This window comes from Diadema antillarum, unplaced genomic scaffold (genome assembly GCF_040938485.1).
Source record: "Diadema antillarum isolate AM-2024a unplaced genomic scaffold, OU_Dant_1.0 seq00001199_RagTag, whole genome shotgun sequence".
NCBI lineage: Eukaryota > Metazoa > Echinodermata > Echinoidea > Diadematoida > Diadematidae > Diadema > Diadema antillarum.
The window spans coordinates 94,654-122,292 of NW_027271993.1; the positions used below are offsets into that span (position 1 = coordinate 94,654).

Consider the following 27,639-nt stretch of genomic DNA (forward strand, 5'->3'; position numbering starts at 1 on the left):
ACACCAAAATGCAGAACTTCCAGAATCATACTACATTTATACTCCACATCATCTTTGTATTAGTAGCAAGTGCATCTATGCAAATTAGATGAGGGGATGATGTCATGGACTTGAAATAGTAACAAATCCCCTATTTATACTGCAGCCAAAATTAGGAGTCTCCTCAAACCATTTCAAAAACGCTTTCGAAAAACTGATCGCGTGTATGTTCATACTGCTCAGGCCTCCTGCTCAGATTTCACCAAAGCAAGTCCCTACTGGCTCTGTTTTTGTGGTAATGGAGTTCTCCTATAAAGGCACATGGTTTTGAGTACCCGGTGTTACCAGGGAGGTACAAGGTGAACTTTACCTCCGTGGTATTACATGTACATAAACTTAGATGTGAGCGTGCAAAAATTACAGTAAAGACAGCTTTTGACAGTTTCCCAATACCTAGAGCGGCAGTGGCTGTTATTTAATGAGCAGAAAATTCCCCATCAGGCTTTGGTTCAAGACTACCATTTGACATTGTTGATAGAAACAATCACAGCTGCGTAGTTGACACTGAGCAAATAGTGGCTTTACAAATCTTACTTCTGCTTCTGAGAGCCATAGGATTCCAAAGCCTTCACCATCAGGAGGCTTCAATTTGTAAGCCGTAACTTCAAGCAGATGTGGTAACATCCTGGCATTTAATAACTCATGGAAAGAACCGGCGGGTCGCAACAAGGAGAGAACAGCTAAGGCGACCTCTGTCTTCCTCCGTTCACTCACTTTCTGTGTCACAACGCATGCCCTCAAAACGATCGTTCTTGAGCCGGGTTAAAGGAAACGTGACTCCCAATAATAAATTGATTGGAAAGACCACAGTTGGGAGAACATCGGATTATTAGACAGATCCTCATATTAAAGTGTTAAATGTAATTTGACATGGGATGAACATGCAATGACCACAAGAACATCATTGCAATATATGTAATGAGCACTATGAGAGTATCCATCTCTGAGTAGCCTGTTGGTTGTTATCCATGCAAAAGCCAAGAAATTCAGTTATTTCAAGCATTACTCCAAGATATGTAGCCCTCCCGTTTCTTGGGATGTGTATAAAAAACAATGCTCGTTGTATAACTTGAGCAGAATTGTGTTCCTGCAGAAAAAAAAAGAAAAGAAAAAGAAGGAGGAATGATCAGTTTGTAACCTTTATGCCCACAGCAGACATCTTGCATTCTCCGCCCTGGTTACATCATTGTCTACCACACACTCACTTGAGCAGGGCCAGCTATTTTCGAGATGTTCCCCGGGACGTCATTTTGCACAAGTGCTGACGTTCGATTGAATGTAGCGGTACATTCGTCACATGAGCTGTCATTTCGAGCTTCAGGGAGCCGATCTCAGATTAGGGCCCCCCATGATGATCCAAATATCAGTACCAGTCCCCTTGAGGGGGTGAAGGAACAGGAGGAGGAGGAGGAGGAGGAGGAGGAGGAGGAGGAGGAAACGGGAGAGAAGATGAAGGATGAGGGCAAGGAGAAGAAGTGGTAGTAGTAGTAGTGGAAGAGGAGAAGAAAGAGAACGCAAGGAGAAGAAGGAAAGAGAGCAAATGGCTGCTAATGTGGAGAGTCAGAACAAGAGATGGTGGGAAAAGAAATTGTGTGAGTCAAAAATCCCAGGAACCGGTGTTACTCCCTTCAGCCTTCGTCACCTCCAGTTTACCTTTTCCCGAAAAGGTCAGAGACAAGGAAACAGTCATGGGAGATGCACGGGATTGATTCTTCCCCTCTGCTTGCCCTTTCCTCTCGCGCTCCCTCTCCCGGAATATCCCACCTGACAAAGGAGGGAGTGAATATATAAAGCTATCGAGCCATCGGGGACTGTTAACGTAGTCATGTTATGATTGTCGATAGCACTCCACCCCCGATCAATTTCTCCTACAGCAATATCCAGCCCTAAACTCTCGTTGCACTTTAAAGGTGCAGTGAGGTCAGGTTTTACAATTTCTCCTCCATTTCCTTCCTCCGTCATTATTTACAGGAACGATTTGTCAGATGATACATTAATTCAAAATGTTACAGGGATAAATGCCTCTGTGCCATACTCTATAATATCTAGAGTATTCAATAGGCAAAATATATCAGTAACTAGCTTTCTTTTCAGGGCCTTTTAAAATCATGTGATGCATCACGGAAGTTGGGAATTTTGAGGGTGCGAGAATGTACCATGATTTGTGAAGCACTGACAAGGTATTCAGTCTTTTTACTATAAAAGTCTAAGTCGGTATTTGTTGTAAATTGATGATTTCTTGTTTCAGAGTATGACATCTGTTTTCCATAAACTTCATGTGAGACTATCAGAAGGAACTACAAATGTGCATGGATCTGATCATGAGGTAATTTGTGTTCAGAATGCTGTGCAAGAGTAGAGGTAACTTTATTTCACTGAAACAAACACAGAAATTAAATAAGTTGCTGGTTCTATCCCCTCATTTTGGTAGTTTCTCTTTCAAAATCTTTTTAGATGTATGAAATAGACAAACAAAGGGCCCTAATTATCGAAAACTACAAGGGGCACAGCTTTTTTCAAACCACAAAACGATGCCATCAAGGGGCAAATGTTGTGTGTCCAAAAATATGCTATACTCGAATTAGTCACCAACCATCCACAACTGTATCACTGCTTGTCACGCAAGGGTCAGTTTGAGTACACATGTAAGAACTCTACAGGATCATACAATATAGTGGTCACTTCCATGCCCCTTGTCCTCGGTCAGTGATGGCGATGCCAGTTGAGGAAAATTTGGAGTGTTGAGGGAAGCATGGGAATATTTGGCACAAATGCCATTGTTCCTTTAAAAAAAAAAGAAAAAAGTTTGCCTGTTTTCTCCATGCCGTCATCCTAAAACTCATTTGATATTTTTTTTTTTTGCTTTTGTTTTAATTTTTCGGAGGGGGGGGGGGCAGGTAAAGGTTTAAAGGGGACACTGCTCTTGATGTCGTTTCCAGAGGGTATTACATGTGGCGCCTTGCATGGATGTCTTGTGTCTGCCTCGGGTCTTCAGATATGGGCTGGGATGCATCTTCAAATTCCCCGGCCGACATTGATATCGTCGAAAAGTTCAAGTCTGCCCTGGAAGCATTTTCGTTTCAGTTGATGTTCTAAGCAGGAACTCCATACATTTACGATTTACATACATAGAGTCAACATTTGTTTTTTCCCGTTTTGCCTTGAAAGCTCACGTGGGCATGCTCATGCAGGAGATATATTTTTGTCATCCCAGGATTTTGAATATTGCTTGATCATATAAGAAGATTTAAAGTACAATACCACATCATTATGATGTTGGCTTTAACGACCAGAGTACGTTCATACAAGCAGAATCATCAAACTCAGACCTAGAATAAGAAAGTCATGGAATGATGAATTTTCACATTTTCAGTGCTACAAGTAGCAACCACACCAGGTCATAATATCACTGCCTCACGAGTTGTAAGAAGATGAAGTACTGTAAAAGTGGATATTTTCGCATGACTAATTTTTTGCGCTTTGCCAGGTACAAAATGTTTTGCGTGTTTTTAATTCCGCGGAATCAAGACACCAAGTACAGGAAGGTATGGCAAACAAAAATATTTGCGTGCTTTTATTTTCATGCTAGTTTCTGGTTGCGCGAAATGCGCGAAAATTTTAACACAGTAAAAATTTCCACTTTTACAGTAAACTTTCCAAGATACGACCCACTTCTGTGAAAAATTGTGTGAACACAACCACTCTCTGCTTCATTAGTTGTGTTTGCCTACAAACAGGGTTTACTCCTGAAGGAGGAACTGGGTGTGAACAGGGTTTACTCCTGACGGAGGAGCTGGGTGTGAACAGGGTTTAATATCTGACTGTATAATGTGTAACACCATGACCTTTTGGCATCAGAAAGGAGGGCAAGGGACTTTTATCAGTCACTAAACATTTTTGTGCAAAAACGTCACTATTTCAGTAGTACCCTCACATCCTCATATGATGTAATTATTTCACAGAAAACAATGACAAACATAGCTTTTTAATTTGTGCTGGTGTTAAATCCCTGTGTTACTGGTACCAACCAGTTAACAAGGTTTTCAAAGTCTTATCAAGGATTTTTTAGAGAATGATTTAGGAATGTTAATAAGGTGTTTTTGATAGTATAGTCAGTGGAAGGAGTAAGAAAAAAATACTTTAGAATATCCCAAAGATTGGAAGTTGAATTGGCCGGTTCAGAATCTCTTGACCATGGAATGTTGCATATTTGCTTGTGGTTGTGACCCTCTCATGACCCCGCATGCATCTTATCATTGAAAAACACCATACAAATACAGCTTTATAAATGTGCTATACATTTAAAGCTGCAATTCTCAGAAAAAAGGAGAATATAACAACAGAGTCACGTATTTGTTATTTTCTCAAACAAATGATTCCAGTCTTTCTTTAAAACCCCGCAAACTGGAGGAGTCTTGGTGTAATGTTCAGTTATAAGATTCCTTGGGGTGAAGAGCCATCAATTTTAAGCTCTTTGCTTTCCTCCTCAAATTTGAGGTTGAGGATTTGGACAAAGGCCTGACTGATGGAAAGGCTGCGTCTCCCTGGTCAAAACGAAAGTTTGACCAGTTTGTGGTGAGCAGAGAAATGCGAAGAATTCAAAAGAACCACACTCCTCTTTCTTCCCCCCTCTCTCTGTCTGCTTGCAGCATCACTGGTGCAGTCCATTAGAGCAGTGTATATCGTCTTTGTGTGTTCCATCACGCGCAAATAAATTTAAGTGTAGCGTCACTGTCAATGTTACTACATGTATGAGAATGCATTCACAAAGAGATGACATTTTCAATGACTGGCATTCAACTCAATGCCTGCGTAATAAACTACCCCCCATGAATTTCTCTTCATTGCCTTTGTTGGATGTACTGCCTGCTGTTTAAAAGGAAGTATTTAAAGCATTTAAACCTTCCCATAGGTTTTTTATCCTAGATGATCTGAACTCTCCAGATATTTTGATTTTATTAGCTATCATTGCAATCAATCATGGCATCAGCACACACAACTCTGATTGGTCAGTATATTTGAGCAAACCTATTATAGAAATTAATCATTCAATTAATGCATGCATTCTATTATTAAATGCATTGAATCTTTTAAAGATCCTTGAGTATTTCCATGAAAAGCTCACAAATTCAACAGTATTTGAGATCTCATAGTATCTCCTGTACTCCAAAACCTGAAAATTCACTCTACAATCCACCATCTCGATAACCCACCCTGTTCACACACAGAAAGCTTTTCGTAACCAAAACTAGCATCAAGTGAGGTTGAAGAAGATTCTCTCTCTGACAATGATCTGTCATCGGGGGCAAACTTCTCCTCAAGTGTGCACACTCTCAGTCGTACGACCACAAATGAAAGTTGCGCTGGACCCATTGTCTCATTCACTTTCAGGAATTCAAGCTGCTGTTTATCCTTTGTAAATCTCGTTGTGCATGCAGTTTTCAAACAAACGAGTGGTGAACTGCTGAAGAGCTTCATGGCATCTCTTTTCTTGCATGTACAGTAAGAGTAGAACTGCCATCATGTCGTTATCTTCCTCTCAATTCCTTTGCACTTAGTAATATATGTATTATTTACACAACTTATGACCGAGTCACACTAGAGTTTATTGAGCCAATGAATGCCCAATGATCTTAAGAATTTGAACATAATGTTCACATTTGTTGCTAATACTAGAATAGTTTGTAACATATTTGACATTCTTTCTATTCATTAGCTATTCATATGGATTTGGAGATATACGCTGGAGCCAATTGTTTATTTTGAACATGTCCATTATCACATTTGTAGGCCTACGCATTAAATATGCTGCACTGTGGGAACTTTTGTTTATATTGTGCCCTACCAAGCTAGTCGGAAAATGAGAACATGCAAAATTATTTTCACATATCAAACAAAATAATATTATAGGCAGAAATACTCTCATTCACAAAATCATAATCAAGTGATGATCACTGAATTTGGTCAAACTTGAACAAATATAAACAAATATGCAAAAGTTTCCACTTTTATAGATGACAACCATGCTACAGAAGCACAGCTGTGTTATTAAGTGTTTTTCTGTGACCATTGGTCAGTACTCGGGCTTGAATTCATGCAGGTGGTTTAGAATTAGACCATGGTTCATCCAAATTTCTTCTGTATAAAGTGCCGACAGACGTCCAGTGACAAGACACTTGTTATTAAAGAGGAAATCCATCCCAAAACAAATTAACCTCAAAAGAAAGAGAACAATATTCCCTAAAGAACAAAACAAAAATGACAAAAATCAGATAAGAAATAAGGAAGATATGACATGTTGAAATTTTACGTTTTTGCAGAAATCATTTGACTAGACGGTATGAATATTCAAATGAGTGAGTAGATGATGTTCACAATTTTCCCTGTATGTTATAGATGAAATTCAGAAATTTTTTATTTTTAGCTAATGCAAGTAAAAGCATATTCTCATACCAAGATATATCAGAGTTAACATTCGTTCTTTTCTATTTTGGATGGTTTTAAGGCAAATTTTATATTTATACAGCTGAAATCCAAGCTATGATGAAAAAAAAGAAAGAAGTAAAACACAGATTCTTCTAGAATTCTGCTATTTTGGCGTTTCTGCTGAAGCAGCATGCATGCACGCATGCAGAGCAAAACCAAAGTCGGGGACTTAAGTTTCCGCACTTGTGATTATAATCCGGCATCATCGCTTCTCGTTCCAAAAGGTGGGTGGAGATATTCATCGGCCGGTAAACCAAGTCGAATTCTCGATGAATCACGAGGAGTTCAACAGGTAACCACCCGCTACCATCAGGGGTACAGCAAGGAGGTAACTGTGATACCTCCTTGGGTACAGGTTTCCCCTGCAGGACATAACATAGAAAAAGACAGGTTGTTCAAGGTGTGCTCCTATATTCTACTTGTTATTTTTGGAAACACCGGCAGACACCTTGACAGATGTTATTTATATTCAATCAATTAGCATCTTGGATCTCTAAAGGTCATTTGATTTGAGCTCAGTCTTGTTGAATGATCAAAATCTGTGCAACTATGAACATGCACCTTTTTTTCCCCCTTCCTGGGGGCCTAAATATATCCAGAAACAACTTCTCTTCTATCAGTTGCAAATAGCAAGGAGCTGAAAGATATATATTAGATAGTTATCTTTGAGTAGCTCAAACTTGCTGCACTTCAGTGAGCTTTTGATAATACTTTAATGCATCAATACATTAATGCTTCATTCAAGTACTTTGATGCACACGTGTTTAAAAATGTACTTTTCTTCTGTCTGTACATGTGTTATAAATGAAATACCATGAATAAAAATAATGATACAAGACGAGCATGCAGTGTGAACACAAACAATGAAATGAGAACAGCCCTGTAAATAATCCTTTCGACAATCGAGTCTCTGTCAAAATTGACATGCGATAAAAATCTGAAATGCACCCATTGATACCTCCATATCTCTTTGTCATTACTTCCTTGATACATTACAGATTCTTTTTTTGTGTGTGTGTGTTTTTTTTTTTTTTCAGCAAATTACGTTTTTGCAGCACAAACCCAAACAAAATGCTGAGGTATTATAATAGGCATGAGATCTTTGGTTGATAGTGTGATAAAGATGTCGATCTTTCAAGTTGATAATTATCAAAGTTTTCTGCAAGGTTGTGTTAGAATGGGTGTCATGTCAATCATATCTCTGACAGTGATGTCCATGTTCGATCGTTGCCATAGTTCCTTTTAATAGGCAAGCATTACTGGGATATTTTTGTTGTTGCTTCTTCAAAGCCGCAAGCCAACCAGCTGTTTATTTACATTCTGTGGCTGTTATGATGACCAATCACATCATCTCAAGAATGGGCCAATCTTCAAACATTTCTTAAAAATTTGAAATGCAGGAGTGTTTTAATGGCGTAAGGGAGATTTGCATGTCATGATGTTAAAGACAGACACAACAGCGTGTGGATACCATGGGTGGGAAGGGTGGCCCGGTTTGGATATATTCGAGAATCCCCATGATGAATTGTATGTAGCTTTATCACTGATCTCTATGTAAATACACATACAGCTGAAGAATCTCAACTGGAGTTGACCGTTACCAATGAGCGTACACTTCGATGCACATATTTGCTGACCGTTGCTATTTGTGGTGTTCGAATGTAACCTGGTGGGCAGCGAATGAATCAGGCCTCCCTTGAATCCCCACTGTCCCAAGTCTTTAAAGTGTGCGCTGACCAGTAATGTACAAATGAAGGGAGTTATCCTTATTTGCATAATTTAGGAAGGGGGACATTACAGTCTGAGCATGTTGCCCCTGACTTGTTAAAGTGTTAGGATATTCTTAACCCATCGAGGACGAGTTCCGAGTATACTCGGGCAGAGGTAAATGGGAAATGCGTGTCGTAACTAAATCAGCCCGTCCTCAACAGGTTAATCTACACCGTAGATGATTTTCTGTAGGGGTATTAAAGGAAAAAGGTATGCATTATGAATAAATGTACAATTACTTGCTTCCCTCATTTACTTCTATGTTTCTTATGTGCAGCTCGACAGCTGTACGTTAACCACTTCATTCCCACCAGCACGGGATGCATGAATGTTCTTAACGGTGCAGCTTATCACGTCTGCACATATTTTCCAAATGTGTCAGACTAAACCTACGTACAGCTTTCCTATCATTTGATGGTACAGCCCATTCCGATGGAGGTGGACCTTACCTTGACCTTGAACTTGTTTCCATAGCAACCACATGCTATTTGGGTATTGGGGTATATTTCATATGCACATATGTAATCTTGCAGCCATGTGCATTGAGAGCTGTGTGTTACATTAACAGGCCAAGAGTTTTTGACAAGGGCATTTGTATAAAGTGAAGTTTATATTAAGGAATACTTTCGTTAGAACATGACTGCAAATGATGTATTTCTTGCCATCTGAAGGCAAACTTTTAATGGTCTCACCACTGGACAGCATTCAATCTCTGAACAACATGTTAAAAAACATCATTTTTTCCTCAACAGTGTTTTTTGTATAGTTTCAACCATTTCAGCATTCTAGGGGGACAGAAGTCATTGTCTTCTCCAGAAGAGAGAAATATCACTGTCCATTCACGTATAATGCAGAAATGAGCCATTATACTGTAAATTGCAGGACATAATTGTTTTACAGATAATCAGTATTTTCCTGTACTCGCCAATCAACTAATATGAATCATTTCTCATGTTTGTTTGTTTATTTTTTTCATTTTTAATGCAGGAATATAACGAAGGCCTTCTGTGGAAGGAAGAACGAGAACTGATCAGAGCCCTCTATGCCTCCCTGCACAGACCCAAGTCGGACCAGGATGTCAGTGCCACGGACAAGCGGAACCAGTCGAAAGAGGACCCCACGGACAGTGCCACAGACCAAGCAATGCCAGTGCCACCAGCAGACACTCCAGCAACCCTTCCCACGCCCTCCACTGTGACTGAACATCCTGCACTCCAGGAGCCTCCCACACCACTGGGCTTAACCGATCCAGGATTGATTGAGAAAGCAAGAGTGCAACCAGTCCAGGAGGCAAGTTGCACGTCTGGTGAGTCCTCTGCAGAGTTCAAGGAATTGTTTGCTGACCTTCCAGCGGGCAGTTCTCAGAGTGCAAGAGAACAGTCCAAGAGTAAGGACTCTCCTAGTAAGAAGAAGTCCTCTAAGCCAAAGGACTCTGCAAAGGCAAAGGAGCCTTCGACATCAAAGGAAGCATCAAAGGCAAAGGAAACATCAAAGACAAAGAAATCATCCAAGGCAGAGGGAGCTCCTAAGCCAAAAGGACTCTCCAAATCAAAGAGCTCCACAGCTAAAAAGGAAGTAAGCAAGGGCAAAGGCAGCAAACAAGGGTCAAAATCTGTGTCGGCAAAACTAGCCTCCAAAAAATCTGTGTCCTCTCCTCCAGCTGTTTCCACCAGAGCACGCTCCCCCAAGTCAAGTAGTCCCAGTGTTCCTTCTCAAAAAGTAGAAGGAGACAGCACTGATTCTTCTGAAAGTATAGCTAAAAGACTACGAACTTCAGTTACATGTACAATGGGAAATGTATTGCGCCCATTCCGCACTCAGGAATCAGTATCTAACCACAGTGGCGCAGCGACCAGTAAAAACACTGCAACTGCATCTGCAGAGGAAAGCAAAGTGTCAGAGCATTTGACGCAACCGCCACCGTCATCGTCACCTTTGCAGAAGCAACTGTCAAAATCTAATGCTGCATCCCACCAGAAAAAGGGTCAGGCAAAGCAATCAGCCAAGAAGCAACCATCTTCAAAAGACAGGACTGCCGCCAAGCCCAAGCAAGCGCCTAGCACTGCGGACAAGGACTCCAAACCTAAATTAGTGGCCAAGAGGCCACTGCGCACGCTGCGACGGGACCTGAGAAGCAGGACCAAGTTTAAGGTCTCCAAGCAGGAACCCATCACTGGTCCTTCAACTCGCAGTAGCACCAGGAACCAGGCACCATCATTGCCCGCATCATCAGCGGCATCCTCCGCGGCATCCTCCGCTGCCTCCTCAAATGCCGAGAGCCAAGATGAGGCAAAGTCGACCTCGTCCTCAGATTCCCGAAAGCCCAGACCGCGGATGGTGAAAGAAAAACTGGGAACTAAGAGGAAGAGCAACCCGGCTTCGGCATCCTCCACGTCAGGAGAGGAGCGAGAGGAAGATGGCCATTGTAAACCCAAGAAGTAAGTTCTCTTCACTCTCTCTTGCATTTTGTGTCACTGTTTTAGGATGTATGCTATTGTGCTGATTACTGTCTTGACTTTAATCGTGGAGAAAAGTGGTTCCAGAAGTTAATGAAGTTTCTGTGATATTCTGCAGTCTGCCACAAAGTTGTTTAAAGTCATCCGTGAGCGTGTTCTCATTCCTTTATGTAGGCATCTAAAGAGATCAAACTGTTGTAAATGTTGATTTGTGACATTTCATGTAAAAAGAAAAAGCTACCTAATCCTTTTGATAACTCCAAACAGGAAATTGTAGTTTAAGATGAGTGAAGCATGTTATTGAGACTGGATGGAGTAATGTCACTTTTCTCAATACCACTGGCACTACTTTGGTGGTATTTTGATATGTTTTGGTCCTGAGAGGTGTGGTTATATTAAGCCTACTTTGCCTCATATGCTGTATAGCTATTATGCAGTTGTAGGAATTACATTAGTCATGATTCTATAGCAACACATACAAGACATAATCTCAAAGATGAGATAAACCACAGGGGGTATGGAATATTTGCAAACAATATTTATAAAAGTATTTTGTGTGAGCTTTTGTGTCACTTGACAAAGTTTGTTTTCCTAGGCAATAAAAGCCTTCTCACTTTTTAATCTGATTAGATTAACAGTGCAACAAAAAATCTATAAACTTTTTTTTCAATAGCGCGTTTAAAAAACACTCCCGTGATGTTATAACGTTCAAAGAGTAAAAAGTAGTTACACTTTGATAAAACTTAATGAAAAAATGTGCTTTTCCAATCTAAACTTCATAGTAAAGCATTGACAATGCCTATGCCCCTTTGTGAGTTTGCAATGGTTTGTGGCGAGCCATATCACATGACATCATGGCTGTGTTATAACACTCTTTTATGTGTTCTGTGTGTGATATTCTCATGACATATTCTCATGACATTCTAAACGAACCCTTCACAGATCGTCTCAGTTCTGTTTCCTTCTTGGACCAATGCGAGTCCGATACCGAGTGATCCAGCGATTTAGTGAGAAGTGGTGGTTTCGGTTTTTGTCAAGAGATTTTTGTCCGTGTGAGCGATTATCAGATGTAGGATAATGTACTTGCAACTTGAGATCTTGAATGTAACTGTGAAAGTTGATTCAGTTTTGGGGTAAATTGTGCTGCACTTGAAGCCAAGTCAGACTGGAAGAAGCCAAGTGAATTGCTTCCTCATTCATTAATTGTACGTTTGTCAGACACATGACCAAAAGAGCAAATATTCACTTGCTCTTTTTCTATGCTAAAAATTCCTACTGTCAAAAATACATACCTGCCCTCTTAAAGATGACCATTGGGAATGGAAATGTCAATTGCATGATGTGCAGAAGTTGTGGATGTAAAATGAATTCAAATCCATGCTTACAGGAATACAGTACTTATTTCTGGAGTGGCTCAATGTGGTGGGTTGATACCCACTTTACTGGCTGTTGCTAGTCACCTGGGACTGAGTGGTTGCCCATCGTTTGCCTGCTTTGACTGTGTGTGTGATGGTGTGTGGCTTTAACACATTTGTGCTCTAGCTCTTTCCGAGAAGCAGAGTGGGATCTTTTTACATATACGCATGTGAGTTGCGACTCTCTCAAAACACAGGAATTCCCTGTTGCAGTGTATGTCTTATACGAGGGACAGGGTGTTTTTGCCTAATACTGGAGCTGTCAGCATGTTTACGTGTAACAGCACTCAGCTACTCGTACCGGGACTTGAACCCATAGCCTCTTGATTGCAAGGCAGGTGGGATGCCACTGAGCTGCCTTGCTGCTTATGTTCGAACAAAGGGATTACTGTGTTTAAAAGGCCTGTGAGACTTTGAAGAGGCATGAGGAAAGAGTGCAATAAGTGGCCGTCCCTATTTCAATCGATGGGAGTTCTTTCAGATTGGTGACGAACTCTCTCTGTTAAACATGTTCAGAATCATGTTTTATGGTAATTCAGCTTGTAAGTCTGAAGTCCAGCTTGGATCATGTTTCTTGCAAGGATGTCTTTTATATCATGTTTCTCACAAAGACGCTTTTCATTCATGTTTCTCCCAAACATGTTTGCCAAATTACTTGTCAACTCAAATTACTTTTGGCCATTTGCCGTCTAGAAGAGCTTTCCAGTGAAAATTTTGCTTGATTCTGCATGTGCGATTTTACTCTGACCGCTTGGACTGCCAAGCCATGTTTAAAGAGGAACTTGGGTTCAACTCCATTCACTTTCACCAACAAACCCTGTATTATATGAAGATGGTACATGCATATGGGCAATTCCACGGTAACTAGGACACATGTGCCAAAAATTCAAAATGATATTTGTTGCAAACACCATACATTTTCAGACAGTACTTGAGTTGAAGTTTTAAGAATCATTATGTTTTTCATTAAAAGCGGCCATTTTGATTTTCAAAATGGCTGCCAAAATATGCCTATAACTCAATGGTGAAAAGAGTGTATTGTCGCATAACTTACTCTCTGTATATCCACTTTATTAGTACTCTAAGCAACAATCTTTCATATGTATGCAGTTACCAGAGAAATCTTTTACCACACGATAGAAAAAAAAGCTGGTAGCTTTAAAGAATTTGATAAAAACTGTTAATTACTTTGATAATGATGGATGTAACGTCAGTTACCAAAAACAAGGAATTTTTAAGTTTATTCATCAAAGGAAGTGAGCTGTATGATGTAACTTGGGATTTCTAATGTATGCCCATATGCCTTTATTTTAATACCAGAAATAAGGATACTTGATATACTGGAGAGTCAAAATGAACACTACAAAATGTGTAACGTCAGTTACCGAAACGTCATACACGAGTATGTAACGTCAGTTACCATGACAGTAATTATAACTGAGGCAAATTTTTTGACTTTTGGCCATTTCAATACATCTGGGAAGTCAACTTACAACAAAGAGCAGCAATCCCTTTCATAGGAAATGATGTCATTACCATGGTATGTCCATGGATATTTTTTTATATTTTATTTTATCTCTAAATTCATTTATTCATTCATTTACCATGATTACCTTTTTTTTTGGGGGGGGGGCTTGGGCTTTCGATTTTTGATTCAGCACAAGTTTAAGGTTAAATCATCTGGAAGTTTAGTTTGCCACATGCAGTATATGCACTCAAATTAGTACATTCCCAGTCCTACTGGATGATAAAGCTACCAAAGTTTGTAGGCCTAATCAGTGACATGATTGCATGTTAACCACATTTTCTATTAAAAAAAACAACAAACAAACAAACTTCTGCACAGCTGTATACCAACAGTTTAACAATCTTCACCAATGTTTGCTTTTGCTGGCATTTTTTTTTTCAGGAAGCTTAGTCAAGTTTCTACCTCAAGGCAAATGCACAAACAGATATTTCTTCTCTTGCACTTAAATGTGTGGTGTAGTTAACATGGCTCATCTTGTATTATCATGGTACGTAAGGCATGTACTCATTATTGTTTGAAACTTAACACTGATATTGCTCAAAGTGAGAGAGGATTCTATAGGGTTTAAAAAAAAAAAAAATGTTCATACTGTGTGTATTTGTTGATTACTTTATTCTATTCATGCAGGGACATTTTGTAATACAACACATGATAATTATGAACAGGAAGAGTTTTTTATATTGATTTTAGTATTCTTTCGTTGCAAAGTCCGATTTCTGGTATCTCGAATGTCTCTGCAAGCCGTGATTCAGAATATCAGTGAAAAGGAAAAGAAAAACAGTTAAATTACTTCAAGCTAGTCAATAAAACAATAATGCTCTTTTGACCAAAAAAGCATTTATTTTTCTTCTTCACAGAGAAATATTAAAAGTGCAACACTTTTCATTTAAATCAATTGATGATGGAGATCATCAAGAGTAAAATAAAGAAAAGAAGGAGAAATATATCACAATAGATTTCATACATATTTATGCATATTTATGAGTTGATACGTGTTTTTTTCCCCATGACCTGGAAGATATTTTGATATTTTTTTCAAGCACAAAAATATCCATGTTTTGTGTAGTACTACAAGGTATTATGGGTGGAGCACTCTATGTAGATAAAAACTTTCCTGTTCATTAAAAAACAAACAAACAAACAAACAAAAAAGCCCTTAGTCATGTCAATATATTTATACTTGGAACTGCTTAATCTATTAATGGCTCTGTGTAATCATAAATGTTGAATAAAAATTAAATCTTCAGACAAATGTCAAGAAATATCCTCTTGTGCATTTACATTATTTTTGCCCAACTGTGCTATGGCATGGGGGGGGGGGGGTGCCCCCTAAGGGCCCACCCAATATTATTTGTGTCTTTAGATTTTGTTTTAATTTGTTGCTGTAGTTGCCTGGGATTGTCACTGGTACATTGCAGCAGTATAATAACCTGTTAAATAAATTAGTTCTCTATAAACCCCACGGCAAAGAATGTGTAACGTCAGTTACGTAATGTCAGTTACTGACATGTTTACCTTTAAGTTTTCATAGAACACAAAGAAAATGGACTACTGTTTCATTTCATTGTGTATTTATGACTAATGAACCAAGGTATGACTCTATATCAACGAAATCATTCTGAATGGTCAGAATTATGAAATATCACATAGCTATTCCCAATCTTGATTTTGCATGTGTAAACCCTATGGCAAATGTAAGCGTAACGTCAGTTACGTAACGTCAGTTACCGTCATGCCTTCACTGAAATTGGCATGGTGGTAAAAGGAGACAACTGAAGTGCACATTATTTTGCACACCTGTTCCTAAGAACCTAGGTGTATTGCCATATTAAACACATAAAGGCTAAAAGTCAGGGACATGAGATATTTCCATTTACATCTACACCATAATTTCCCATGTCCTTTTTCCGTAACGTCAGTTACCGACACATTTTCACATGCTATGTGATAAGAAATGCAGTTTGAGAGAAAAACTTTCCACCTATTTCTTCATTCTCATGAACTTATTCATCAATGCTAATTGCAAGTCCAAGGTGCTTTCATTCACAAAACTACAAGGTAAACAATTTCATGAAAATCCTTACGTGTAACGTCAGTTACCGTGGAATTGCCCATATACCCAATTGGTACATATGTGCACTCAAATGTGCATGTGATTGTGGATGCTTTGTATTTGATTAACACATCTTGGAGTTTGTAACACAGCTGCTGTATAGAATGTTTTTTGCAGTTTGTGCTTGGTAGGAAGACCCATTTCGGGGTGTTGAACCCTCTCTGTAAAGGGCTTATCTCACTGGAGGAGGTATTGCTCTGATTGCTGTGACTGATCAGTTTCGGCGACTCATGCAACCCGAAAGACCAGAAAATGGCTTGTGCTCTCACCATTAGCAACTCCAGAGCAATATCTGAGACATCTCCGAACAAGAGGACAACTTTACATTTGCTTGGAAGTTGCGAGGATGTCGCTGTGACTTCTCCGAGATGTCTTCTTAGTCGCAGAGACATCTCCTCATTATCATCAGTAGGTCACCATGAGTCTCCACAAGGATATGCAGATTTCGCCGAGACATCTCCCCAGTCGCGGACAATAATTAGTCTCAGTGATGTGGCCACAACTGATAGAGACAAGCTGGAGACTGGAAAAGGTCTCCGGAAAGATTGACCATGAATTCTCCCATGACTCCCTGAAGACCAGGATAGTCTCCAGGAAGTGTTGCCAAGATGTCTCAGCAACTAGTGGAGACTGGAGTTGCTTCCAGGTCATCATCTAGTCTCCAGGCCAATAAGATACCCACCTAACCCTCAAGAAACAAAACAAACAACAACAACAACAACAATGGTTCTAAATGTATCTGTCATAAGTGTGAGTAGAAAACGAGTGTGTTTTGTGCAGTGTGAAAAAGTTGACGATAACGTATTGATTTCAGCAAAGAAATGGAGTGGAATAAATGAATGGATGGAGTCAGGAGGGTGTCCCAGTCTGTGTTTGAAGTGACCTCAGTACCAAATAGCTTTCAAGGAGCTCTTAGATTCTTCTTTTCCTCACATGGAGGATGCTGATGGGCAATGAATGCATACCCAGCTTGATTATCATTCAAAGGTCAGCTTGGAGAACAAGGAGAGGGATGAGGGACTGAATAGTAGGCACAATCTTTGAGTCTGTGTGCCCATGATGAAAGGAGCTGATGTCTGTGACTAAGGATTCTGTTTTCTGTGTGTATTATATGTGAGGGTGTGTGTGTATGTGTGTGTGTGTAACTATGTAAGTGTGTATGTCAGTTGATGTATGTCTGTTGTAATAGAAGTTGGCTAAATCGAGCCTGGCTTTATTTGTGTCGTATCTGACCTCGGCAAATTATGACTTTTTAGTTTAACTCTTTGAGTGCTTTGAATTCAGAGCAGCATGTGAAGCATCTAAGGCTGAATGGTGTGTAATGTGTGTCATATTATCAGAAGGTCTCCTCTCTCACTCTGAGTTATCTGTGAGTGGTTTCGATTGATGCCATCAACCAGATGTGTTCATATATCGTGAAAGAGCCATAAACGCCGCTCGGAGTTTGATGCTCGACGCTCCTCCGTGTTGCTTGGTGTTCACGGTGTCTTGTCTGTACGATGTGATTTGTTATTAATGGCTAGGTGCGAAACAAACTAGTGGTTGTAAAACTAGTTGGAAGATCACGATTCACTGTGGAAGAACATGTTTACTTAAAAAACCATCAATCTCTTTTAACCCTTTGTGTACTGATTAGCACATAAAACTCTATAGCATTGTACATGCTGTCTAAAGTCCCTGGAAAAAAAAAAGGGTGTAGATAAATGTCATTCTCCTTTATAGCAAGTTGTCTTTAAAGATTAAGGTAAAGTCAAACTGACAGAATATTTTGTTCTTTATAGTCTAATATGAAATGAAGAAAATTATTGAAGGTTAAAGTGTCCCATGTTTTCAAAAAGTAGTGGTATTAATCACATTTGCACATATCTGATTAAGTGCAAATGAAATCATGTTGGGGTTTCATCACCCCATAAGTCTCACATTGACATTTACACAAATCTTCACGAATTGTCTCTTTAAAAAAATATATATATATTAGACGAATGATGATCCTTCAATTTTGACTTTTAAGTTATGAACTGAAACTTGACTTTTCTTTTTATCATTTGTTTGAGGTAGTCACAAGGCAGTGACATCATATCGCCTCATCTTACTGATATATGTGAATGACAGATATCACTGTTTTTGTGACAACTTGTGAAACTTATGAATTAATACCAACTGAGTTATTTCATGGCCAATTGAAGTGAAACTTTTGCTGTTCCATTTATTTGATTTTACTCTATCAAACTCATCATGGATTTGGAGTACTACTTATGCTTTAGAACCTCGTAAAATGGTGTAAGGATTCTTAATCCTAGTTTACAGCAATTCCACACTCAACTTATAAAACAAATAAAGGACAGAAGGCAACTGTTGCCATTGGGGTGATTACTCCTGTCACCTTTAATGGTATTAGTGCGTGATGCTGCGTTTGTGAACATGGCCTTCATACCTGGCTTGGTGTGTAATTAGCAAAATGAATGGTGTCGTGAATCCGACCCTTTGGCCTTGCATTTATTGAAAGTGGACCTCGTGTTGTATGTCAATGTGAAACAATATGAAACTTGCATCCATGCTTTATCTGTTCATATCCCTCCATTAACAAGAGTGTTTTCAGCATGTCATACTTGAATGACAAGAGTACATTGGTTATATGATATAAGTGTACTCTTCAGTCCTTTCGATAGAGTACACAGTGTACATCATCATCACTACATCTGTTTTTGTGAGTATTAAATACATGTAGAGTTAGTTTTCATTTCTGATGAAACCTTACATACCCAAATTGAAGTGATCACAAACATATTGAGAATAATACCAACTAGTACAAATCTACTGTTGCTATTAGAAAGCATACATTATGATATTTATGATACAAATTATGCAATGATAGTGATATTGGTTGTAATTATGATATCAAAATCAACATTATTGATGTATTACTGATAATGTCAAAGTCGTCACTTTACTGATGCCCTTAACTTTTCAAATCCATGTTATTTTTTTTTTTCCACTCTAAGATGGGCACTATATACCTATCATTTGCTTATATGTTAATAGTTCTATGCTTTATACCACATTGTAATTAGTCCATAGGCAAAATTCTTTTTATGTTATCCAGATACTGACTAAGAAGATGGTTGTTGTTACTATTATATTAGTTACTGTACTTCCACCAAGGAGGTTTTGTCTTTGTCGTTGTTTGTTTGTTTGTCTGTTTGCAAAATAACTCAAAAAGTTGTGAACAGATTTGGATGAAACTCACAGCAAAAGTTGCTAATGACACAAGGAACAGATGATTAGATTTTGGTAGTGATCCTGGAATTTATTTGAATCTTTGAAGGATTTGCAATCTTATGGCAGATAGGGTCAATGAACTTGGGAGTTCAAGCTGCGCGTATTTGAGGTTTGCATGCGCACTATAAAGCGTGTGCTCTGCTCGAGGTGCCGCACAGCACGCTGGTAGCTGATGAGGTAATGTAGAGCAAAGGCTTCTTCATCATTGGGAAATCAGGCTATTTTCAGAAGCATGTGTGGGTGGAAATGAGCTACAAGGTAGAGAGGTCTGAGCTCTCAGAGTGCTTTTCCAGTTTGAAATATCTTGCTAATCTACAAATACAAAATGTCCTTTCATCTCTTCTTGGAGGAGCTCTTGTGGTTCAGTGGATAAAGCCATGGGTTATTAATCATGAAGTCCCAGGGTTCAAGCCCCCTGGAAGCATAGGTTGTTTAGCCCCTGAGGACTTCATCCCCATGTCCCAGCCCTTCGAAGGGGACTTCAAGCTCTTAATAGCCCCAAGGTTGCTTTCTTACAAGCATTTATTTCTCCATCAGTGGCCATGCAAAACAAATCATGATTCAAATCTAAATGAAATTTTGAAATATAGATTTGTCACAAATGTACACACTAGTAATTATGTACATGTATGATGGACTGTATGCATGGTTGTTTTAATGTGTATGTACACAGGTTGACCAGATTAATGGAGAACATTCTATGTGGTATAGATATAGTACATACAGGCTGACCAGATCAGTGGAGAATTTTCTAGGTGGTATGCAATGTAGCTATACAGTACATGCATGTAGCAGGAAATACATTATAGCTCACTCAATTTAGATTGATTTCACCCATTCCAGAATGTTCTGGGAAGTGCTAACATATTTGGCTGAGTGAGGCACTGTCCCTGTAGCCCAATGTGATTGGTAGTTATTCTTGGTAATGATGTTTTGTACATAGTTAGGCAGTGAGTCATCCAGGTTTCCTGGAACTTGGACTGGCTAGTAGGTTGGAGAGAGTTATAGAATGTGCTAGAAGGGGTTGAATGGATAGTATATAAGCCAGAGAAATTCTGCAGTAGGCAGAGTACCCAACACCTCTGCTCTGAGAGTTACGTCACTTCTGGCTCTGAAGTGACTTGTTATAGTCAGTCCTGTGTTACCTGCTGACCTGTTATGTTTGTGGAGATAAGGCCTGGGAGACATTTTGCCTGCAGAGAATGAATTTGCCTACATTGGAGATAGACTCCATATTTTTCTGTCAGTGGACATTGCTACGGCAAAGCTGTGACGGGCTGGATTCTTAGCTGAACATTATTATGTGAATCATCATTCAACGCATCAACTGGACGTGGTCGTCATAACGTTTGGACTCTGCACGTTTCGCCGTGAACATATATCGTGGATTTTACCCCGGATCTATACCGTGGACTATCGTAACCTGTGCCTCTGGAGTTACGTCGGAGGAATCATTCATCGGTGCGTCAAGGAGCATTCGTCTGTGCATCGAACATCGTATCTGGACACTTTCAAAGGATTACTTAATACGTGTAAGTGATTCCACTACCGATTTATAACTGTTTCTATTGATCATTGTTGTACTGATGTGACGCTGATTACCAGTCTGTACCAACAATATCACTGTTAATAAACCGCCTGAACATCAGTTGATTGTTTCTTTTGTGCGATCATTCTCAGAGTGATTTTGGTCGTAACAGATTCAAGGTTTTATCTCCCAGGGTCAGCCTAACTGACGTATTAACTCTGTATGTAGATTGTTATCATTACTGATTATTAAATTGTTAATATTCAATCAATTGATTTGAATTAATTGTGTCAGTGAAGGTGTGGTTTTCCATGAATGATTGTAGTAAGATCCTACTTGTAACTGCTATTGAAGTTCACACCCACCAAGTTTCCTATAATTCCTCTGTACTAGCTCTGAAACTTGATATGTTCCTTGTTTCGAAAAAAGTATGTTCATTGTAATTAGTAATAAAACATCTCCTTGACGTTGGAATTTTATGCAACTATCAAAATGCATGTGAAGCAATGAACTCCCTGCGGATGGCTTGTTAGAACCTCCTTGATATTGATTTGCGAAGGTGGGTGGCCCTGTAACATGCCTAATGTATCTAGGACTGATTCATCCCTTTAAGCTGCACAGAATGAATGTTTTTGTGTGTACTGCTAAATGAGTCAAGGGGTTAAGAAAAAAATATATACATTGTATATTCACCTTTGTCATGATGTCTGGAGGCCAAATCTTTGGAAGGTGTGGACAAATATTTTTCTGGGGGCTGATTCATCCCTTTAAGCTGCACAAAATGAAGAATTATAATTGTTTTAATGTGTGCTGCTAAATGAGGCAAAGCAAGAGAGAGAGAAAAAAATATGTTCACCTTTGTGATGACGTCTGGATGCCAAATGTTTGAAAGGTGTGGGTAAATATTTGAGTGAAGACTGATTCATCCCTTTAAGCTGCGCAGAGTGAAGAATTAAAACTGTTTTAATGTGTGCTACTAAATGAGGCAAGGCATGAGAGGGAGAAAAAAAAATGTGTTCACCCATGTGATGACGTGTGGATGCCAAATGTCTGAAAGGTGTGGGCAAATATTTGTGTGAGGATGTGGCAAAAATGGAGCGGTGTTGGCAAGGGGGATGCCGAATTAAAGCCTGATTGGCATGTCTATCAATGGTGTTACTCACTTTAGAATTATTTGACAATGTTTCATGTCATGATGCCTCGTGTGCAGAGTCTGTTCTGACCCATCATTGATTTGATGATTGACGTTTGTTTCACCATGAATTATCACTTGTATCAGTTAAATGCTGTCAGAAGTGATGATGTTCATTTCTTGGATAAAGTTGTTCTATATTGCAAGATAATGGTATTGAAAGAGAATGTGAAATTCAAGCAGATTTTAAGCATTAATGTTAAACAGCGGATACGAACAATGTGTTACTGTCATTGTCCAATTCCAGTGCAATGTGAATCTCACAGTAGTACACGTGTAGGTCACATTTGTGCATTTTGAAATGAATGTCACAATTCCATTGAGATATATATGTAACATTGCGATATGCTGTAACAAGAATAAACGACAAATAATGTTAAACAATGTATAAAAAAATAATATTTTAAGGTAGACTTTCAAGGCAGATTTTGTCCTAGTCATGATTCAGTAATATACAAATGTATGTATGTCAGCAGACACTATAAATGAATATTCTACCCCGATGATTTGCTGTAGATCTTTTTCGTCAGTGAGGTAATGCAAACAGCGAGCATTTTATCACTTTAGGGCGTGGCATTCCATGTAAACTTTTATGTGTTTTATTTTGCGATAAACAGGCCATAAATTCTGCTTGGTCTGCAGAACTGCTAATTACTCTGGAGAAAGCCTGATGAAAACCAGCGCCAACACATTCATGAACAAGTACAAGTTTACTGCCATGATTTGCCATAGGTTTACTGATATGTAGAAAAAAAAAGAATGTTGGCACCACTTTGATGTTTGATGTAACAATTTGTGTTCTAAACTAAATGCCTCACCTGATTCGACAGACATTTACAAGGATGTATAGAAATGATATAGAAATATATCCCTCTTTTGCTTCCTTTGCCTGCAGTACCGGACACATTTTTGTGAATCATTACAAAGATGAGACACCCAAGATCTTTAGATGGATGTGCCTTGTTTGAACTTGAAAGAGGAATTGTAATATATACAGCCTGTTTATTGCTTTTGAATTATCCAGTGAATGGCCGCTCCTCGCTTGTTTCGTGCAGAATTCTGTCCCTGATTTGTGCCATTACGAAATGCGGCTTACATAGATGGAACATGCTTTAATGGCCGCTGAAATGAAAAGTGATTTATATGCCACATCCTAATCCTCAGGAGGCTACCTCCAATGTACATCGGTGAGCAGCCTGCATGCAAAACGATGACGTAAATTGTGTCGCTGAAAAATTACGGGGATGATTCCGATGACATTGAACCACGAGGTGCATATGTGGGGCATAAAGAGCTGCCCTGCATCGAGCACCAGGTAAATGTATTATCATTGATGATAATGGGTTCTGTAGTCCGACTGTTGAATTGGCCATCCAGATCTGATAAGGAGTCGAGTTCACTCTAGATTCCGTCCTCTCTGGCAATGACACAATTACGGCGCAAAGTCTGCCGATCGATCGGGAACCCCTCAATAATGTTAGTCTGGCCATCGGAGACTCGCATGTTGGCCTGGTAAAATTCGGGCAAATAATATCCACCAGTTTTTACCGATTCCTGCCAAGAACAATAAACCGGGAGGTCTGGGCAGAACATATGAAACAGACAAACACACACTCCCACACACATAGTATGTACACATATACACAACTATGGGGGGTGGGGGGGGGGGAAGGGAGGGACACACCAAATTCACGTTTGTGACTTCGATATTGCCTTTCGTGAATTATCTCGGGCATGGATTTGATTTGCAAAGAGTGCATCGACCTCTTGTTAGATGTTGATCAACATGCATCGAGATTGTATCCACTCGCTGGCTGGAACCAAACGTTTCTTCATTCCTCAATCCTCTTTCCCACCCCCCTCCCCATCCCCCTCCCCATCCCCTTCCCCATCCCCCTCCCCTATCCCTTTCACCATGTCCTTCATCTTGCCATCTTCGCTCTGTGATATGGTATGAGAGATAGGGAGATTGGTTAGACTCCATACTCTTGACACCCGAATGGCCTCTTTATGGTGGCTGGCATACTTTCAAGTCTGGGAGACTGGGGGGTAGCATCCTCACCAGGTGCAAACTTCAGAAAGCAACATTAATTCCCCCAAAGACAGTCACGACAACAGGGCTCTGTGTGACTGCAACTGAAAGACTCAACATCAATTTGCTGAAAAGTGATTTTTCGATGAGCTGTCTTCTAATGTCGTGAAAATTGGAAGTGCCAAGTCTTCTACTTACAAAGTTGTATATGAAACAAAATCCTCCAAGCACTCATGGGAGACCCTTACTTTACATATGAAAATCACTTACGTGGAATTGGGAATGTGGGACTAAAGGAGCCACCTCTTGTGTACATGAATACTTATAAGTCGACAATTTAGGTTCATGGAAATGTTTTCTTGTCTTCACATGAACATATTATATAGACCAGCCATACTTGAAGAGCTACTCATCATAACAAATCCCCAAAGCTGAAAATCATTTGATGCCTACAGCTGTCACCCAAAATGGTACATCATGTTTACACAATGGCCCCATGCTCAAAGTTTGATCTAAGTATAAAGTAAGCAAACAAATGGGACATCATAGTGACTGGTCTGTAGACATCAGAGATAGTCACATGTGTGCAAACATAAAAAACCGATATCCAACTACAGATCCTTCTAGTGACACTATGTTTTTAGCCAATGAGGGCAGTGCTCCAGGTCAAAGTGTAGGTCCTATTTCAGAAGCATGAAAGTTATGTGATGCACAAGATTTTATGAATTTGGACTTTTTGACCAGATTGAGCTCTTTGCAATGTAATTCAATTTTTTTCATAGTAGCCCTTTGATTTTGTCAATCCAATTCAGATATTTTGTATCACTTAGTGGTAACATAGTAGGGCTACACAAAGAAGAATGAAGTTAGATTGGTCAAGTGCGACTTGGTCAGAGTTAACCCCCTATTTGAGGTACAGTGTAGTGTATGCCCTCTCATGCATTGAGTGAGTACCTCACGGGGAAATAAAAAAATCAAAGTTTCACCCAAAACCCATCATAAAGCCGCTGCAAAGTGTTTCATCTTGAAGATGAACCACCGAATTCGGTTGTAGCAGAAAGTTCACCAGAGATTGTTGTGGATATAATTCTCATATGGTCATTACCCACCACTTCCGTTGCTGCAATTGTATAGAATTGATACACAAGTTGCACGTACTTGGCCATCGGCTCAAAGTGATTCCCCAAAAGTATCCGAGGGAGGAAAGTACATAATTACTAGATTAAACTGTGCGTGGCACGGACATGAACCGAAAAACCCACAGACGGTGGTTACGGGGCGATGAAATCTCCGAGATGTTGCCAACTCTGTGGTTTGCGGTAAATTGTAGTTAAAGACTTCAGGATGGAAGAAGCACTGGAAAGCAGCCAGTTTTGCATTCCTTTATGATGGACACGTTGATATGAAGAAAACAGTCGGCTAACCGTCAACAGCTCCTTGAGGTATTTTCATATTTGTGAGTATAAATGCGCAAGGCTGGAAATCTCGGGTGGCCTGGTTGACCAGGGCAGCCACAAATTAGCCGAGGGCAGTCACAAATGACAGAAATTCTACAGGCAAGTTGTCGGATGGAGAAAAACAACAACAACAAAAGCTGGGATTTTGAACTTGTGGTGCAGAGAACACGTAATTTCTTAGTGCTGTTCACACTAGTGATTTGCTGAAGTGGCCATCTGATACTCCACATTTCTACCTTTCCAGGCAGTGAGAAGTTTCGTACAGTCATGAAAAGTTCAAACGAGTAATTCTTGTGTCAAGTTGTGCTTCTTGCAAATAATTGAGAAATCGCCCTTCATCAACTTCAGTATACACCGATTATTCAGTGTTTTAGTGGTAGCTGTGATAATCATTAAAAGTGCCATGTGCCTTTGTTAAACATTTGGGATTGAAGGGAAGAAGTACTGTATGTTTGATGAGGGTGTGTGCAAATCATTTTGAACTTTTTCATATCCTCATATGAACAAAAAAGAAGATGTACATAATTCACATTAATTTCCAAACTTTGCCAGAGAGAAAATAATACAAGCCTCAATCCGTATGCTTATGATAATTTTGAGAGAGAATGGGATTCATAATCTGTGCATTAATCATAAATGTCGAATCATGATCAATGAAATAAGAAAAAATGCTATTCATAAACACAGATTCATATTAGCTGCATTCACGAGTACAAAATACTGTAAAAGTGGAACTTTTCGCTGCATGGAAATTTTTGCGCATTTTTGCGTGACCAGAAACCAGTGCGAAAATAAAAACATGCAAATATTTTTGCACATCATAGTTTCCACTAAGAAATGTCTTGATTCCGCAGAGTTAAAAACAAGCGATATTCATCTCACCCAGCCGAGCGCGAAAAATTACTCGCGCGAAAATAACCACTTTTACAGTAGCGAGATGACAATCGTACTCCAAATCTCAAGATTTCTTGTAAGCGTTCACATGCTAAGAAATAGTGGGATAGCGATGGTACTCCAAATCTCATGAATTTTTGCGAGCGTTCACAGGAACAAAAATACTAGCTAGTTGATGATCGATATATCTATTGTTCTTGCGCCTCTCAGTGGTATGGTGTGGATGCTGTTGTAATGTGCACTTTGAATGATGGGATATAAAATTTCGAGCGTATTTGGTTGAGTGTTCACACCGTCACCGTGGGGCAATTAAAAAATAAGTGCAAGATTTCTTGGGTTTAGCATCGTGCTGCTGATCGCGCTGATTTGTGTGGTTTTTGTGTCCACACTTGCAAAAAACTTGAGCTTTTGATTGCCATGCAAATCTCGAGATTTGTAACCCGCTAACTTGTATACAAAGTTCTTGTATGTGTGAATCCCCCTATTTTATAATCGTACAAGTGAGAGAGAGAATACATGCAAATATCTGCTAAATGTAGACAAATAACACTTTCAGTTGATCCCAGTTTTGCACCTATCTAAAAGTGAGAATTCGCTGTTGCATTTAAACATTCAAATATGCAAATGACTGTCTCATATTTGTACATGGCCCTCTATTGATGCCAGAATATTTCATAGACTTTGAGTAGTTGTTACTGTATATCCTGCCTCCATTTGTCTTTAATGCTTGTCAGCTAGTAACCAGGTAAATAAAATCATGAGAGACGATTATTTTTCTGTAAGCAGAAGGCAAGTGATACATGTAACAGCTATTTTTTGCTGTGCAACCAAGCCTTGCAGAAATTGTCACTTTACCTCATCGTTGTCATGGTAATCTTTTGTTGAAGATATTTTCAATATCATGACATGCCCCATTGCTGTAAGTCAGATGATGTATGTGTTTCTTTCTTTACTAAAGTCTTTTTTATATCAACATCTTGATCAAACGATAGTTCAAGTTATACATTGATAGCTTTTGCATTATCAACCAGTTAATTTTCATGAACATAATATTTGGAGCAGTGCTGCCAGTTTTGATGTCAAGATACATTCATCACAAATCTTTATTGACCTACTTTTGACAAGCTACTAATTATGGAACTGAATACTTCTCAAGAAATGACATCCAGTGGATTTCATATGTGCAGCTGTGATAAGAACTACTTGTTTTAGATCGTCAGATGTGATTTGTGTTTGAAATGTACATCAACTGAAATCAAACTTTTCCTAAAAATGAACACTGATTTGCTCCCGGAAAATGAAATTGACAAGGACAGGTACTGCTTTTGAGTTCTTGTTGTTATCGTTTTCTGTTCCTTCATTCATAATGGATCCTCGAGAGGAGAAAAGATGTCAACTGATAGATTGTATGTTAATGTAATCAGTACGAGCCCTAAGTACATGTACGTTC

The 27,639-nt window shown here is 39.3% G+C and overlaps 2 protein-coding genes across 2 annotated transcripts in view; both read left to right on the forward strand.

Moving 5' to 3' along the window:
• LOC139744625 (uncharacterized) overlaps positions 1-10,445 on the forward strand; it is an 86,029-nt gene extending 75,584 nt beyond the window's left edge. The window contains exons 3-4 of the mRNA XM_071655055.1: positions 9,283-10,343; positions 10,388-10,445. Coding sequence (XP_071511156.1) covers positions 9,283-10,343; positions 10,388-10,445 — 1,119 coding nt within the window. The remainder of the gene's footprint in view (positions 1-9,282; positions 10,344-10,387) is intronic.
• Positions 10,446-27,639, forward strand: part of LOC139744626 (uncharacterized) — a 59,754-nt gene continuing 42,560 nt past the window's right edge. Inside the window, exon 1 of the mRNA XM_071655056.1 lies at positions 10,446-10,733. Within this exon, the coding sequence (XP_071511157.1) occupies positions 10,630-10,733 (104 nt within the window). The 5' untranslated portion in view covers positions 10,446-10,629. The remainder of the gene's footprint in view (positions 10,734-27,639) is intronic.